General features: G+C 42.7%; 1 protein-coding gene across 1 annotated transcript in view; it reads right to left on the reverse strand.

Moving 5' to 3' along the window:
- Nucleotides 1-15,182, reverse strand: part of LOC122797843 (vomeronasal type-2 receptor 26-like) — an 84,619-nt gene extending 69,437 nt beyond the window's left edge. Inside the window, exon 1 of the mRNA XM_044066363.1 lies at nt 14,748-15,182. Coding sequence (XP_043922298.1) covers nt 14,748-15,182 — 435 coding nt within the window. The remainder of the gene's footprint in view (nt 1-14,747) is intronic.
- Between the last annotated feature and the right edge of the window lie 225 nt (nt 15,183-15,407).

Raw genomic sequence — 15,407 nt, forward strand, 5'->3', positions numbered from 1 at the left:
TGTTGCTGTAAGCAATGACTCTCACTCTCTCTCCCGCTCTCTCTCTCTCTCCCGCTCTCTTTCCTGTTCTCTTTCAGCTACCGCCATTAATCCACGTGGTGCTACCATAAAATGTTTTCTTCAACAGGTCCACTGGCTCCTTTTCCATGTCTCACCACATGCCTCTGAAATTATCTTCCCGGGATTATGTTATAATTTAGCTAATAGCTATATTGCCTGAGATATGGCTGCCTTCCGTGTACCCATGAATTGCTCAGATTCTGTTGTTATACTGTGCTGAATGCAAACCATATACAAAATAGTTACCACAATAGCAGCACTAACAATCTCTCTTAGTCAGTATAACTATGACAAGAAAACAAAATGTCTCCTGACTTACTCACTGTAATCCCTTACAGACTTATGCACAGCATATTCTAATATTTAATTCACCTATCTGGTTATGTTGTAAGGTAAAATAAACATCTAAAGTTTGTTACTTGTCTAAATTCTACATTGTTCTAGAATCTAGATGCCTGGGTGAGATATTTTAGATTTAGATAATATGTACTTTAGATTTAAAAGACATTACTAAATAATGTAAATTATGGTGAGAAACGAAGATTAAAGTGGGGAAGTTAAGAAGAATGCAACAGCAAAGGAAGACCACCCTTCTCTGCACCTACCCCTACTGCTCCTAGCCCACTAAAACCCCTTCTGACACACGTTCCAATTGCAAGTTTCATATAATAGACTAAATGCATAAATGTATTAATATTATCCTACCAGTCATTCACTCAGCACTTCCTATGATGTCACATACCTCTGGAATAAATTAGGTCTTTAGGCAAATTTCCATAAAAAAGGCTGACCTCTGACGATATCATAGACAAATATAGCCACCTCCAGTGTGCACACTGCAGTCTGTGCAGCTATTTAAATAAAGAAAAAACCCCAAGCAAAATTTGAAAAGTAACAACAGATGATTAAAACCTGAAAGTATTTAGATTAATGTCTTAGATTACCCAAAACACATTCATTCACTGAACCACATGAAATTATGCCTTTGTTTAGTCTGCTTTACAATTCACGTATGTGTGTTTGTAGTTCATTGTGGCATCCTATACTACATATAAAATGTATAGTATTGAAGCTGTGCTGTGTAGAAAGGTGACCAAGACTTAAACCACTGATAAGACTAAGGGCAAGATTCACGAAGCCCCCGTGTAAGAGTTATAACTCATACACGGAGGCTGCAGATAAACGGAGTGATGTCAGCATGCTCTGCATATTAATTAAAGAATGCTGAATCACACTTAAGGCCAACACGGTCCGTGTAAGACAGTATGGGGCATGTCCGTAGGCCGAGCCCTGTAAGTGGACACGCCCCCAGAAGAGGAAAAGTACCCAAAGTAAACACTCACGACAGAGTCCACGGAAATGTGAATAAACATAACACAACACATGCCCCCACAGACTATGAACAGAAAACAAATAAATAAACATGTTTTATATTTTTTTTAAATTGTAAAAATGTTTAACCGTGAGTGCACTCTTTTGCGCGGGCGTGCCCGTAGCGCAGCTACAGTTAGCAGTCAGTGGGAAAGCATATAAGAACTAAATATGCAAAATAAGCCAGGAAGCAATAGCGTAGCGGTAGAGATGTTGGCTGAAGAGCAGCCATTCATGGTTCGAGCCCCCATAACACCAATTTTTTTTTTCAAAATAAGCAGGAAACAAGTCCCTGACAAATATGTACACATAAAACCCCAATTTATGTAAAATGTAATGAAATAGCCCATTTATATTGAAGACATGTGAGGTAACAAAAGAATAAAAAATGCCAGATGTGCTCATAGCTGAGCTACAGTTTAACAGAGTGAGTGCATCTGCCCGTAGATGAGCAGTGGTTTAACTGGTGCAAAATGAGTGCCCGTAGCTGAGCAGTGGTCTAACATGCTAAATCTATGTGCCCCTAACTGAGCTGAGCGTAATATGCGTGCCGATAGCCAAATGAGACTTAAACCAGCGTACCACATTTGCGCGGAGCTGCGCACCGTGCAAACAAACTAACCGGCGGGCAACGTTGAGCAAGCCGTATCAAAACTGACTTTACACAAACACACCCCTCAGCATGTCTAGACAGTCATGAAAAATAAAAAGCAGTGGCCGGGTTTGAACCCAGGATACTATACACCATAGTCAAGGTGCAGAACCACTAAGCCATGACAGCAGTACCTAGAAATGCAATAATAGCTAATATATAGGAATGAATACAAACTACAGCATGACAATGCAGGTTTACTGAAGTTGATACAATTCCAAAATGGCCAATCACCGATATGTGTGGGAAAAACGGACTATATAAGCCCCATAGGCGGGAATACACAACATAAACGATTGTAGAACTGACCTGCAGGCAGAATGACAGGAGTAGGAGAGGGTAGTTGCTTCTGAGCACAGAGGTGGGGTGCTGAGGAGTCCAGGTACATGGTCTGGCTCCTAGTCCATAATCATGAGGCCCAACTCATGCAGGGCCAGGTCCTCTGGGGAGCATACAGGGCCGAGGCATGGGACCGGTTGGCTCATGATCTCACCAGTGCCACAGGGATTCCAAGGACTGGTGAGCAGGTCCGTCACCACCATGCAGACCTGAAGAGACGCAAGCAGGACCAACTGAACCTTTGGATCCAGGAGGCCCGGCAAACACCCAACGCCCCACTACTGAGTAAGTAACATTTAATTATGTATGTAAGAAATTAAACTAGCTGATATTATGGAGATGTGTATTCCAATATTACTTCATTTATATTACAGCTGCAGGTGTCCATTCTGCGAACCGCAGAGCCTATGGCGATAGGCTGGTGCGGTTGCGCCACCAGGCAGGTCAGTAATCCACTACCAGTAACCGTAAAGAAATATAAAAGTATGACAGTCAGCAAAAGAGTGCAGTGTAGTCAGTAAGGAATAAAATCTGCAAGTAACAGTGTGAAAGTGTCTGCAAGTCTTGCTTGATTACAAAAGTGTTTCAGCCTGTAAGTTAAACCGAAAAATGAAACTGTCTGACATATATTCTGAAATAAAAATGCCCTACCTGTAAGAAAATAGTACACAACCTGCAGCAGGCTGAGAAGTATAGCTGCAGAAGATGATGAAATCACATGTGTGAAATATATCCCTGTGGAAATACTGAAACATGACAGAAGTGAGACTGCTGGAAAGGATTGTAATAACTAGCAGTAAAACATGTCAATAAAGCCTAGAAATAAGTACCATCCTGAATAGTAAAATGAAAGCAAGTGAGAGAGTGTGAGAAAGTGTCATGAATCCAGCAATACAGTAGTAATAACCCCTGAATAAAGCATACTGCAGTCAAGACAGAATGAAATGCATGTGAGATTCAAAACCAAACAGCAAAATCTGTTCAAAGTGTTGCTGCATGTGGAATGTGTATCCCAAAATCTGGATATGTTGCTCTCAGTCTGAAATATGCAGCTAGGATGATTGTCTGATATACCAAACATCCACACTTGTCTACAGCTATATAAAGCAAATGTAGCAAGATGATGTAGCTGAACAAAGCTAGATATGAATGTGTATGAAGAACACTAAAATGTATATTGATGTTGCAGTAACAGTCCTATCGCCAAGTTGAAATAGTTATCATATAGGAAACTGTAGTTAGAACAGTAGTGTGTATATAACTGTAGCTATTAGAAATGTACAGCATTTTACAATTAACACCCCTGGACGTTTGTCCTGTTGGGTCATATATATCTGCATGTCCGTTGATATATGTATTGTTATTCAAAGGTGTTAATATTACTTTCTTTACCCCACCCTATAACCACATATAACCCATTCCATGTGAAAATGGTATGTGCAATCACAATTAACACCCCTGGACGTTTGTCCTGTTGGGTCATATATATCTGCATGTCCGTTGATGCATCTGCCCTGTTCATACATCCGCACCTGATGGCCTGTTGCCATCAATTAACCCTGCATGTTGTTGGACTGTGTATTTCTGTTCAAATTATGCATGTGTTATGCACGCTGTTCAATGGTGTGAATATCTGGGTGTTTGGTTAATGGGAATACTAATGCACGCTGTTACAACTAATTGTGAATGGTATTATATGTCACTAACCCAAACTGTCATGACATAATGCAAAACATAGGATGACAGGGAAGGCGGGTTCCAGCGGACCCACCTCTCCCACCTCAGCTGGCGAGTGCACCTGTCACTAGTGCCGAGTCTGGAACCTCCTCCGGTGGCCCTGTGCCACCTGCGGGTGGAAGCGCTGCAGGGGATGGGGCTCACCCCCCCTCTGCAAGTGTGGCCGGAGGAGAACCACCACTCACCCTCCGTAGCATCCGGACTGTGGTGCGTAGGGAGATTTGGGACTCTGTTCTTGAGCCCCTACACCAGCTCGAGGCACAGGTGGCGCAACTAACAGGCATGCCTGTTGCCCCGCCTACACAGCCCCCAGCACAGCCCCATCCTGGGCAGTGAAGGAACAGTGGCAACTGCCTATGGGTGGGGATATCAGTTCCACTGTTGCCATCTGTGGGCTCATGGGCTCTGGATATCCAAACCTCCATCCCAGTCAATTGTGTAACCCCCCCCACACATGTCATACACCGCCCCTGTATGCGTCTTGTTTGTCTTGTCTGTTTATCTACCCAACCTACCTCCCCAGCTATACCGACTTCGTTCACCTGACATACCACTCTCACCTGAAAAAAAAAAAAAAAAAAGGGCACTCTGTACCCACAAAAAAATTATGCCCCATACATAGCTGCCCATTCCACACACATGTCTGCTGGACATGGAACCTATCAATTACAATTGGCTGTACAACAAGTATTATTGTTGTCCTGACACCTCTCTCAGGGGTGGAAGGTTTCAAATGTCACACCAAATTACATACATATGCACAGCTGTTGCTGATGAAGAAATGGGCAGCTATGGGCCTTACCTACATCCCTCCTGCACATCCCAAGCTTGTTTCCCTACTGTCTTACCCTCTTTGTGACCCCTTTTTCACCACTTTCCTGTCTCCCCATTTTCTTTTCTTTCAAAGAAAATAGCGCGGGTGTGCGCCAGAGTAAGCACCGTTAAGCGGTTGTAAGCGGATGTCCGCTTGTGTGCGTGGAGCTAAATGCCAGTGCGCATGCGTGAGCTCCACGCAAACCAGTGCTAACCCGGTTACAACTGCTTAAAAGTGCCTTAGTCACTTTGATTGACAGGTCCTGTACTCAGTTCAAAAGCAAAATAAAATCCCACTGTCAGTCCCGAACCCAGGACTTTGACAACACTAGTCTGTACGACCTACCACTAAGCCATGACTCTTATACAAAAACATTGTGCTAAAATAAATATAACATGTAATAGTAGGGATGAATGTAAAGGGAATATAGGATGTGTAGTACACAAAGCATGTCATTTACAATTACTGTCAAAACTACTGGATTTCCATAATAGTAGTGTGTGAACAGAAACAGCCATGCTAGTTGGCAGCTTGTAGATAATAAGGTCAGTTAAAGTACATAGATATATGTATGCATATGTACATATATATATATAAATATATATCTATATATAGTTGTAGGAGTCAATGTGCATACACACTTGCTACAGGGAACATGAGAGAGGACTGGAGAATTGTGAATATACAACACAGCCTGAATCATGAGAGAGATGCTAACCTTTACACTCACAGAACACTGTCCACAGCATACCAGCATGGTCCCCGCCCTCACAATCTGAAAGGGCAATGCCTATCCCACATACCCTTTTATAGCCCTGACCTGAAATCACAGTGAGAACTGCAATCAGTACACAACTGGCTGTATGCAATTAGCAAATGCTGGCTTACAATTGGTGCAGAGGCCATCACATGGACCTATGCAGATACCTACAAAAGCATCAAGGTCTAACACTCCGTACATGCAATACATTCATTGCATTGTCTGTAAGCAGACAGAGGGAGAGCGAGAAGTGAGAGAGAGAGAGAGAGAGAGAGAGCAAAAATAAAAATAAAAAATCAGACACTGTGACTCTGTCACCCGAAGCTGTCAGCACTGACAGTAGCAGCAGCAAGCAGAAGCTGTGGTAATGCAACCAGCTGTGACAAACAGAGGTAATGCAAAATAGCAGGTTAATAGTGTGCATACTGTGAACCCTCCAAATGTGTCATAGGTCTGTATCCATAGGTATGTCCATGTGATATGTTGTGTGTACGTAGTTCCACCAAAAGGGGATGACCATACATCACATGTCAATCAGTCTTAGGCCATGATCCTGGCAGCATTTGTCTGTGCGTTGGCCCAGCAATGGCTGTAGTGACTGCTTTGAAAGGTCAGCCAGGTTCAAAAGTCAGGATCAGCCCATCCCAAAGGCACACTGGCTGGGAACAAGTGTCTGCAGGTACCTGATGTCACTGCATATGCATCCCATACTGCATAATTCCATAGCTTAGCAGACCAAGCCCGTTATGCATATGATGTGGTAATTCCCAGGGTTAGTCGAGGTGCCCCCTTAGTGGTGTGGGACCACTGTTGCTGTATGCCACTGTCCAGGTACATATCCTGTAGTACGGCCAAGATAAACTATCAGTGTTATATGCGGTTGTATGTCCTCTCGGAGTACCGGTAGCACACATCCAGGGGTACCACGAGGTCACAGTGATGCTGTGTGTTCTCCTCTGCTGAGGGCAGCCCTGACCTGGACATGTGAGATGATAGGGAGGTTACATCCAGCTGGGATAAATATTTTAAAGGTGGGGGAGAAGGAGGGGGGATACGTGCACCGAACATGTCTGCAAGATTGTTGCCAATATCCGTGTGTTTGGTGAATGTTAAGTAGGTGTGGATTAACACAGAGCATATCTGAGGCATGTGGTCCATATGTGTAACATAACTGAAGAAGACCTTGTGATCATCCATAGTGTTTGTGTCCATTTCCCTCCCAGAGTAGGCCGTGGCCGTTATGACGGACCATAGCATAGTACCAGTGCTGACCACAGATGCCTTCCCTTAATGTGAATGTGCTCTGTCCTGCAGTAGCCTCCTGCTATTGTTATACAATCTGCCTCTGTCTGGGGTCCACCGGACAGGATGCCTAACCTTTGTGCATAGAGTCTAGGTTAGACATGTGTGTGCAAGTTCCATGCAATCCATGGCATGTCCGTGGTAAGCATTTGCAAAGGGGTCAGCAGTGTGGCTTGTGGCTTCCACTGGCCCAGTGTGCTGCATGGATACCATCTCAGTCCCAGCAAGTGAATAACTGTCTAATCACATACCTATCAAAGTAGTCTACTGTGCTGGTGGTGGTGGTGGTGGGATATGTATATCCAGGCCGAGTAACGTCTGTCCACATCACAGTAGTGGGCGGTGTCCCACATACAGTACCTTGGGATGAACCCCTAGAGTGAGGTTGTGCATTGCACCTGTCAGTGTGTGCTGACCGATGGGGCATGCTACTATGTTGTATGGAATGTGGCAGGTATTGTTGCACAGGTGTTGGCTGAGCACTGATATCTGGCCATGTACCTGTGTATCCACCACGACACACACACATGCAACATATGGGAGTAGTAGTATATCACTACACATGAGTATCATGTATAGTATGTGTGCCATATATTGCTGACATGGTCTGCTGATATCCTGTCTGCGTTCTCTTCCAGGGAGATGGCGCGACAGCGTAACCCCGCCTACTCTGTGGCTGAAGATGAGGAGATCCACCAGAGCCTGGTGCGGGAGTATGACATCCTGTTTTCCCGCACCAGTCAGAATCAGCAGGAGAGGGCCGCACTGTGGCAAGACCTTGTCCGTAGGGTAAATGATATTGGCACGCATAACAGGACATATGAGCAGGTACGACATCACTGCAGTGATTTAATCCAAAGTGTCCGGCAGCATGCATCAGATATCCACAGGCAACAGGTCGCCGCAGGAGGTGGGGTGGCCACACATCCCCCCCTCACCAGACTGGAGGGGCTACTCCTAAGTGTTGTGGCTCCAGCCCCGTAACACCAACAGCAGTACACCTGCATTATGATGGAGGCTGGTTCCACACAGCAGCACGACATGGAGTGTGCAGGTAATATGCCATATGTACACCTGACTGTTCTGTACACTGTATCATATGCAATATCAATGGCATAGTTGTGCCCACTGACATTAATCTCATCATTTCTGCAGGTCCATCCAGGGTTACAGCAAGACAGGCCATCCATGCTGGTGAGTGTGTTTAACATAACCTATAATAGTCCTGATAATGCTAGTAACAGTAGTGTAACTCAGTAGTGCTCTGTGTGTATACTGCGGGGTGTGCATGTGTGCAGGTGTGCCTGTGCCCATGTGTGCATGTGTGCATGTGTGCAGGTGTGCCTGTGTCCACGTGTGCATCTGTGCATGTGTGCCTGTGTCCACGTGTGCATGTGTGCATGTGTGCATGTGTGCCTGTGTCCACGTGTGCATGTGTGCATGTGTACACGTGACCACGTGTGCATGTGTGCATGTGCCCATGTGTGCATGTGACCACGTGTGCATGTGTGCATGTGTCCATGTGTGCATGTGTCCACGTGTACATGTGTGCATATGTGCATGTGTCCACATGTGCATGTGTCCACATGTGCATGTCTGCATGTGTGCATGTGTGCCTGTGTGCATGTGTGCATGTGTGCCTGTGTGCATGTGTCCATGTGTGCATGTGTGTATAAGTGCATCACTGGTAACAATGTCTGGAGACTGTAAACTGTGTTTCCTGTCTTCATCCCACAGGTTCTGGGGCTGCTCTGGTGACCTGCAGCAGGAAACCTGAATCCTGTGCCACGGCTACTGGTAATGATGATATTTGTGTAATGGCACAGGAAGGTGTGTCAGGGTCTGCCATTGGTCAGCCAATTGACAGTACACAGCTGTCAACCCCATCATTGCACACAGTCATCCTGCCTGTACATCCTTTGTCACCATTGTCCCTAGGTGATGGACAGGATACAGTGGGCATAGACCAGGGTAATGTGGTACCTGTGGCACATGCATCCCCACACAGCAGCCATGGGCAGGGTCCTCCGATGGTACCACACAGACAGTTGCCCATGGGTTCTCGTGTTAGCATCCATGGGCGTACTGCCTCTGGCCGACGTGCCCAAAGAGGTCTGTCAACCTCAGCTATGTTTCAGACTGTCATGCAGGCACAGTCACGTATGGAAAGGTACACCAGACAGGGTCTGAGGGAGCTGAGAGCATGTCGCACAGCCATGACAGACAGTATGCGTGAGATTGCGGATGCTATCCGTAACTTCACCGATGTCATAGACAGAAGTTGTGGGGACATATTACAGCAGTTCCACAACCAGATGTCCATGAGCCAGGGCAATGGTGGGCATTTGCGGCGTCGACGTGGCTGTATGTCAGCAGCAGCAGCAGCTGGTAGTCGGCGCGGATGACAACAGGCTCGCGCACGCCCCCATAGTGCCAGAAGCAGCCCCAGCAATGCTGGGTCTGTGCTGTCATCGGAACGCCCCAGGAGACCACATGCACGTGGCTCTGGACAGTCCCAACAGGGACTTGTGTCCAGTCAACACACTCCCGCTTCTGATGACAGTACCCAGTCTGGCTTTGTACTGGATATGGTCCGTAGCACCCCTGCCAGGAACAGGTACCATGTCTGTGCACACAGACACTGATCTGTATGGCCTGCCAGGTGCAGTCCGTGGCTGTCCACAAACCCCTGTATATGGCAGCCATGAGGTGGAACTGTGTGCGTGCATACACACATGCGAAATGTTAACACCTAGGGCAACCACATACACGCACACACTGCACCAACACTGCCCCACCCTGTACTGCTGCCCCTCACCAACACACATACACACACATGTCAATTGGTGGTATCAGTGGCTGACTCAGGCATACCTAATCCACACCCTGTGCATATGATGACACTGTGCCACCTCCTGCAATCTCCAACATCATTGCGGGAAGAGGTAAACACGTTGCTGATGCACAGGGTGACTACATAGAAGTGTATTAATAGTATCATGTTGGTAACAGTACAGTGTGCTGCTATGACTGTGTGTTTATCCCACCATGCCTGTTGCAGTAACTGTATAAATGTCCTGAATTGTTATCTGCACCCATAGTACATACCAAAGTATAACAGCTGCACATAATTGCATGCCGGTGGTAAGGTTGTCAACAGATAGCCGCATACATGGGTAGCACAGGGGGAAAGCTAACGCAAGTAGTGATATGCAATGGTGGACATGTACAGTAATGGTGTCAAGTTGCCCACAACAACTATGCCATGTGGATGTTCGCGCATGTAGATATGTGTGCAGTACCAATGTAATCCAAATCACAAATAAGTATGACATAATATCGGTTCTACCATGGGCATCTGCGCTGCGTATTCCTGGGTACATGTTGATAGTGCCTACATATTTGCATTGTTACTTACTGTTATTGTTACCCCTTCTTTGTTGTATAATGCACTACTTCCAGCCCTGTTTACTGTAGCTTTGTTTGCATGCATGTTCACTTGGGGTCCCCTGGAACACTGCTTACACCTGCAATGCAGAGTTACAGTGCTTCTGTAGACTTCTAGTGACATCTGCATAGTGTACGATACGTATGTCAACTTTACACATGACAGGACGTCACTGTCTGTCCTGTATGCATGTACGTTGCCAGTGACACATTGCACACGTCTTACCTGGAATTTACCCATGTGTGCAGTCATATATGTCAGTGCTATGAAACAGTAGCAGTACACCCACACATACACACCTTCAGTATGTTGTTCCCCATTGGCCCTATGTGTTGGTACTCACCATGGCAATCACACTACATGGGTAGCATGTGCAAAGGTAACCTGTGAATCGCCTCTATGGTCCAGTTGTGGTTTATGTGAGTCATGTGTCATTGTCACAGCTGCCACATGTATGCAGTCAGCCATCACCCTTGGCCAGGAACGTACAGCACATGTGTGGGATGCCACCACACAGCCAATCTGGGGACTGGTCTCTCTGAACCCAGTAATGCCATACCCTGTCAGGTGGCATGTCATATTACTACGTCCTGGACAAACGTCAACCCCAATCCCTGCTGCTACTATTGATAATACCCCTGAAGATGTTCCAGATAGTTTTGACCGGTTCTTTATTGAGACATTTCAGGCCCTAGCTAGCATCTACCTCCTAGCTCCCCTGGTCCTGAAACTAGCACCCCTAAAAAACTACTTGCATCCAGCTGCCAACCAGTCGCCACTTCACTTCTCTGTACCTTGATTGTAACAGTGAAACCCACTATACTTTCTGCTGATCAACTCCCTGCCGAGTACCTATCAAAACCAGGAACAGATACAAACCACGACAATAGAAGCAGCCAAATAATCCTCCACTTTATTGTAATACGAATGATACGAATTCTCTCTTTAAACAACACAGTAGGACAAGCGCTTTCGCCTGATAAATATCAGGCTTTATCAAGACAAATTGTAAAATGGATGTGCTCACATTTAAATACTACTAACAATTAAAAACCTTAATTGGTTCATAGCAATTACAAACCAAATGGGTACATTTTAAAGTGCTAATGCTTCATGAACTACTGTACAAAACTGTTACTAAAATGTTGGATAAACACTTCTGTGTTAAATAAAAAACTTGATCAGTACTTATTAATGAATCGAAGTACCTAAATTAAATAAAACAAAACTTTATCTATAGTATGAGTGTCAACTAACGCTAAATAAAACTGAGTAGGTGTATGCTTGTGCAACTTGTAAACAACTAGGTTTGTGGAAGCCTCCTAAATAAAAACAGTCAGTACTCTTTAAAATAACTCGACTGAAACTTCAAAGCAGATCGATTGTTTTAAAAACCATAAAAATCTTAAAGATACATTAAAAGAATCCATTGAATAATGTTTCTGAGAGGAATATGTTAAAAAACCATGAAATGCCACATTTTGCTAATGTAAACATAACACTCTTTCAAATAAGCTGCCATCATAAAAATATTAATCCATGAAATAGCTACAACCGAAAATGTAAAAAATAAATAAACAATTAGGGATGTTAACATTAATTATGAAAATTAGCTAATCTTACAAAGAAATCTAGTTTAACAAATGGACAACAACAAAAGGCAAGAAAGGTTAAAAGGAAACAATACTTGATACCCCATATACGTGTAGTGTTTGAAACTGCTTTAACTTCATTAACATTCTAAAATTCATCTATTAAATCTTAATCAATAAGTAATACATAGTAAATAAATAAATAAATAAATAAATAAATAGATTAAATATAAAATGTTAATTACTAAATATTAAATACTTAAAATATATGTATGTGTATATCAAATATGAATATTGTTACAACCTGGCTCGTCTAATTTTTAACACACTTTTGATACTAATTGCGTCGTTCATTCCTGGGGGTTTCGTGGCGTTTAACCTAATCTGCCATAATAATTCTTTGTATTCTAAAGAAGCCTCCCATTCACCACCTCTAGGGTTCTGTAACACCTGCTCTAGAACCAGAAACTTTAAAGACATGGTGGGACACACTAAAGAATGCTTGTAAAATGCATTTGATTCTTTCTTACTGTTAATTTCATATAAGTGTTCATAAACTCTTTTACGAAGTGTTCTTTCTGTCTTCCCAACATAGAATCCAGAGCAGCTTACACAGAAGCCTAAATATACTAGACCTTTTGTGGCACAATTGCAATAGTTCATAGGAGCTATTTTAAAGTTTCTAGAAGCAATGTAATACTTACTGTCATTATAAATATAAGGACATTGCCTACAAGCTCCACATTTGTATGTTCCCACTTTGGGTTTGTGGGTGAGGGAAGCCATTATGTCCTGTCTCTCAAATAAACCTTTTAAGTTAATGTTTCTGGTACTAACGAAATTAGGCTGTACTGCTGTAAAATTCCTAATTTCGTCATTTGATTTTAAAACAGGCCAATATTTTAAAACAAGTTCTCTAAATCTTGCTGAATCATTATTAAAGGTGTGGACAAGTGTGTTATGGGTTTCTTTCTCTTCATTAGTGTTCAACTTTGTGGGAAAACTAGAGCCTTTACCCAACAATGGTATGAATCTATCTAATCTTGAATTGTTCACTTCTTCAAACACTTTTTCAAATAAGCGTTTGGGGTAGTTTCTTTCCGAAAACATTTTTTGTAGAGTTTGCGTTTCCTTTAAAAATAATTCTGTAGTACTACACATCCTCGCTGCTCTGATTAGTTGGCCTTTCAAAATCCCTCTTTTTTGTGTTAAGGGATGTCCACTATCAAAATGGAGGTATGAGTTTGAATAGGAAGGCTTCCTATAAATGGTTGATTCGAAGCCTCCTGTGTGTAGGTTCTTCACCAGCAGTACATCCAAATAGTTTACTGTACTATCACTAATGTTATATGTAAATCTTAAAAAGTTTGTTGTCTCATTAATGTATTCAAAAAAATCTTTAAATTCTTGTAGGGAACCATTCCAAAATACACAAATGTCATCCAGAAAACGTTGATAGTGGGCTATATTCTTAGCCCAAGTCGAAGCAAATACATGTTTCATTTCCCACATGTGTAACACAATGTTGGCGTATGCCGAGGCACAAGGAGTGCCCATCGCCACACCTTTCATTTGCTTAAACAATTCACCATTAAAGAATATATAATTATTATTTAAAATCAGCTCCATAAACTCAACCATCAGTCTGATAACATTTGCATTAAATTCACCTGACATCACCAAAAATTCATTAAATAACTCTAAACCTTCTAAATGTGGAATGCTTGGGAAGAGTTCAACAACATCAATAGTCACTAGATATTTGGTTTGTTCATATAACTCTGTTCTAACATTTTTTAGAAATTCCCAAGAATCTTTACACACAAACTTTAAAGATCTAACTATTTTCTTCAAGGAAATGTCAATGAACTTGCCGAGAGGTTCAGTAATACCCCCCCCCCCCAGCCACAATCGGCCTGAACTTCAAACGGTTCAACCCTTTATGTACTTTGGGAATTCCAAATATTGTGGGGGTAACTGGTTTGTTCACAAGTAAAAAGTTGAATAATTTCTCATTGATGGCTCCTTGCATTAAATTATCATGTAAAATGTACTTAATCTTTGAATACGCAATGTTAACTTCATTAATAGAAGTGATAGTATATTGCTCAGAGTCATGTAGGATGTCAAACATTGCTGCCTCGTAGTTACAACCAAACATCAAAACTACCCCCCCCCCCCACCCTCTTTGTCTGGCTTCATGATTCTTATCATATCGGCTTTCATAAGATTAATTAGTTGCCAACATTCTGACGATAAGTTCTGTACTTTAGAAGTATTACCATTAAAATTATTCCGGATATCCCCTTCTACTAATTCTTCAAAAGTTTTCAGTACTGGATGTAGGGGTGGGTTGAATGTGCTTTCTCTTGAGAATTTTCCTTGTACATGTTCCTGCCCTTTAAACCAAATGTTCAGGTTTAATTTCCTAGTAAACAATTTTAATTCTAAAATTGCTTTTGTGACATCCAAAGGACGCATGGGCACAAAATGAAAGCCTTTGGTAAATAAATCAAAATGTACATTACTAACCTCCATGTCAGTAAAATTGTACACTTTGAAGTTGTTCTTGGAAATAATTGAGTAAGGAACACTTACTGTATCAAACACATTCTTTGTAATGAAGGCTAACTGTTCTCCCCCATTGTGTGGTACTACCTCTGTTGGTTTACCCAGCTCCTTTGCTGGTAGAAAGGACCCCTGTTGTTGGTCCTGCCTGGGGGAAATTGAAAAACCTGTTGCCCATTTCTAGCATTTGAATTTGATTTTTGTGCAAGTCTTTCACTTCTACGTGGACCATCTGCCGGTGAATCAATGTTATCCACATTGTCCACCCTATTAAATCTATTGTTTGTGTTATAGTTTAACTTGTGAGCTGGTTGGTATGCAATACCATTCTTGTATTCATTAAGGTCTCTTTCCAATTTCCTAACCTTTCGGTTCACAATCTTAATGCAGTGTTGGTCAACATCGTGAAAAACATGGTCATAATCTCTCTTGACATGTGCAAAATTAATGTCAGTAACCACATCATTGTTTAATTTATTCAAGTCCACTAATAATGTGCCAAGTTTGGATTCATAGTCTTTTAACATATATTTAATCATTTCCAACCCTGTTTTGTTAAAAAGTTCTGTCAAATCTTTAAATAGTGTAGACCCTGGTGTTGCATTGTTGGGAAATTTAGTGCAACGAAGGCCTTTGGGAACTCTCTGAACTCAAAGGCATTCAGCTAAATAATCTACTTCAAGTTGCGTTGCCTTGTATGCATATAGTTTGTCACTGAATAGTTTAAATTTATCAACAGTAGGTTCATTGTCAACATCGTAACG

Source organism: Protopterus annectens, chromosome 3.part1, assembly GCF_019279795.1.
Source record: "Protopterus annectens isolate FY-2018-M chromosome 3.part1, PAN1.0, whole genome shotgun sequence".
Taxonomy (NCBI): domain Eukaryota; kingdom Metazoa; phylum Chordata; order Ceratodontiformes; family Protopteridae; genus Protopterus; species Protopterus annectens.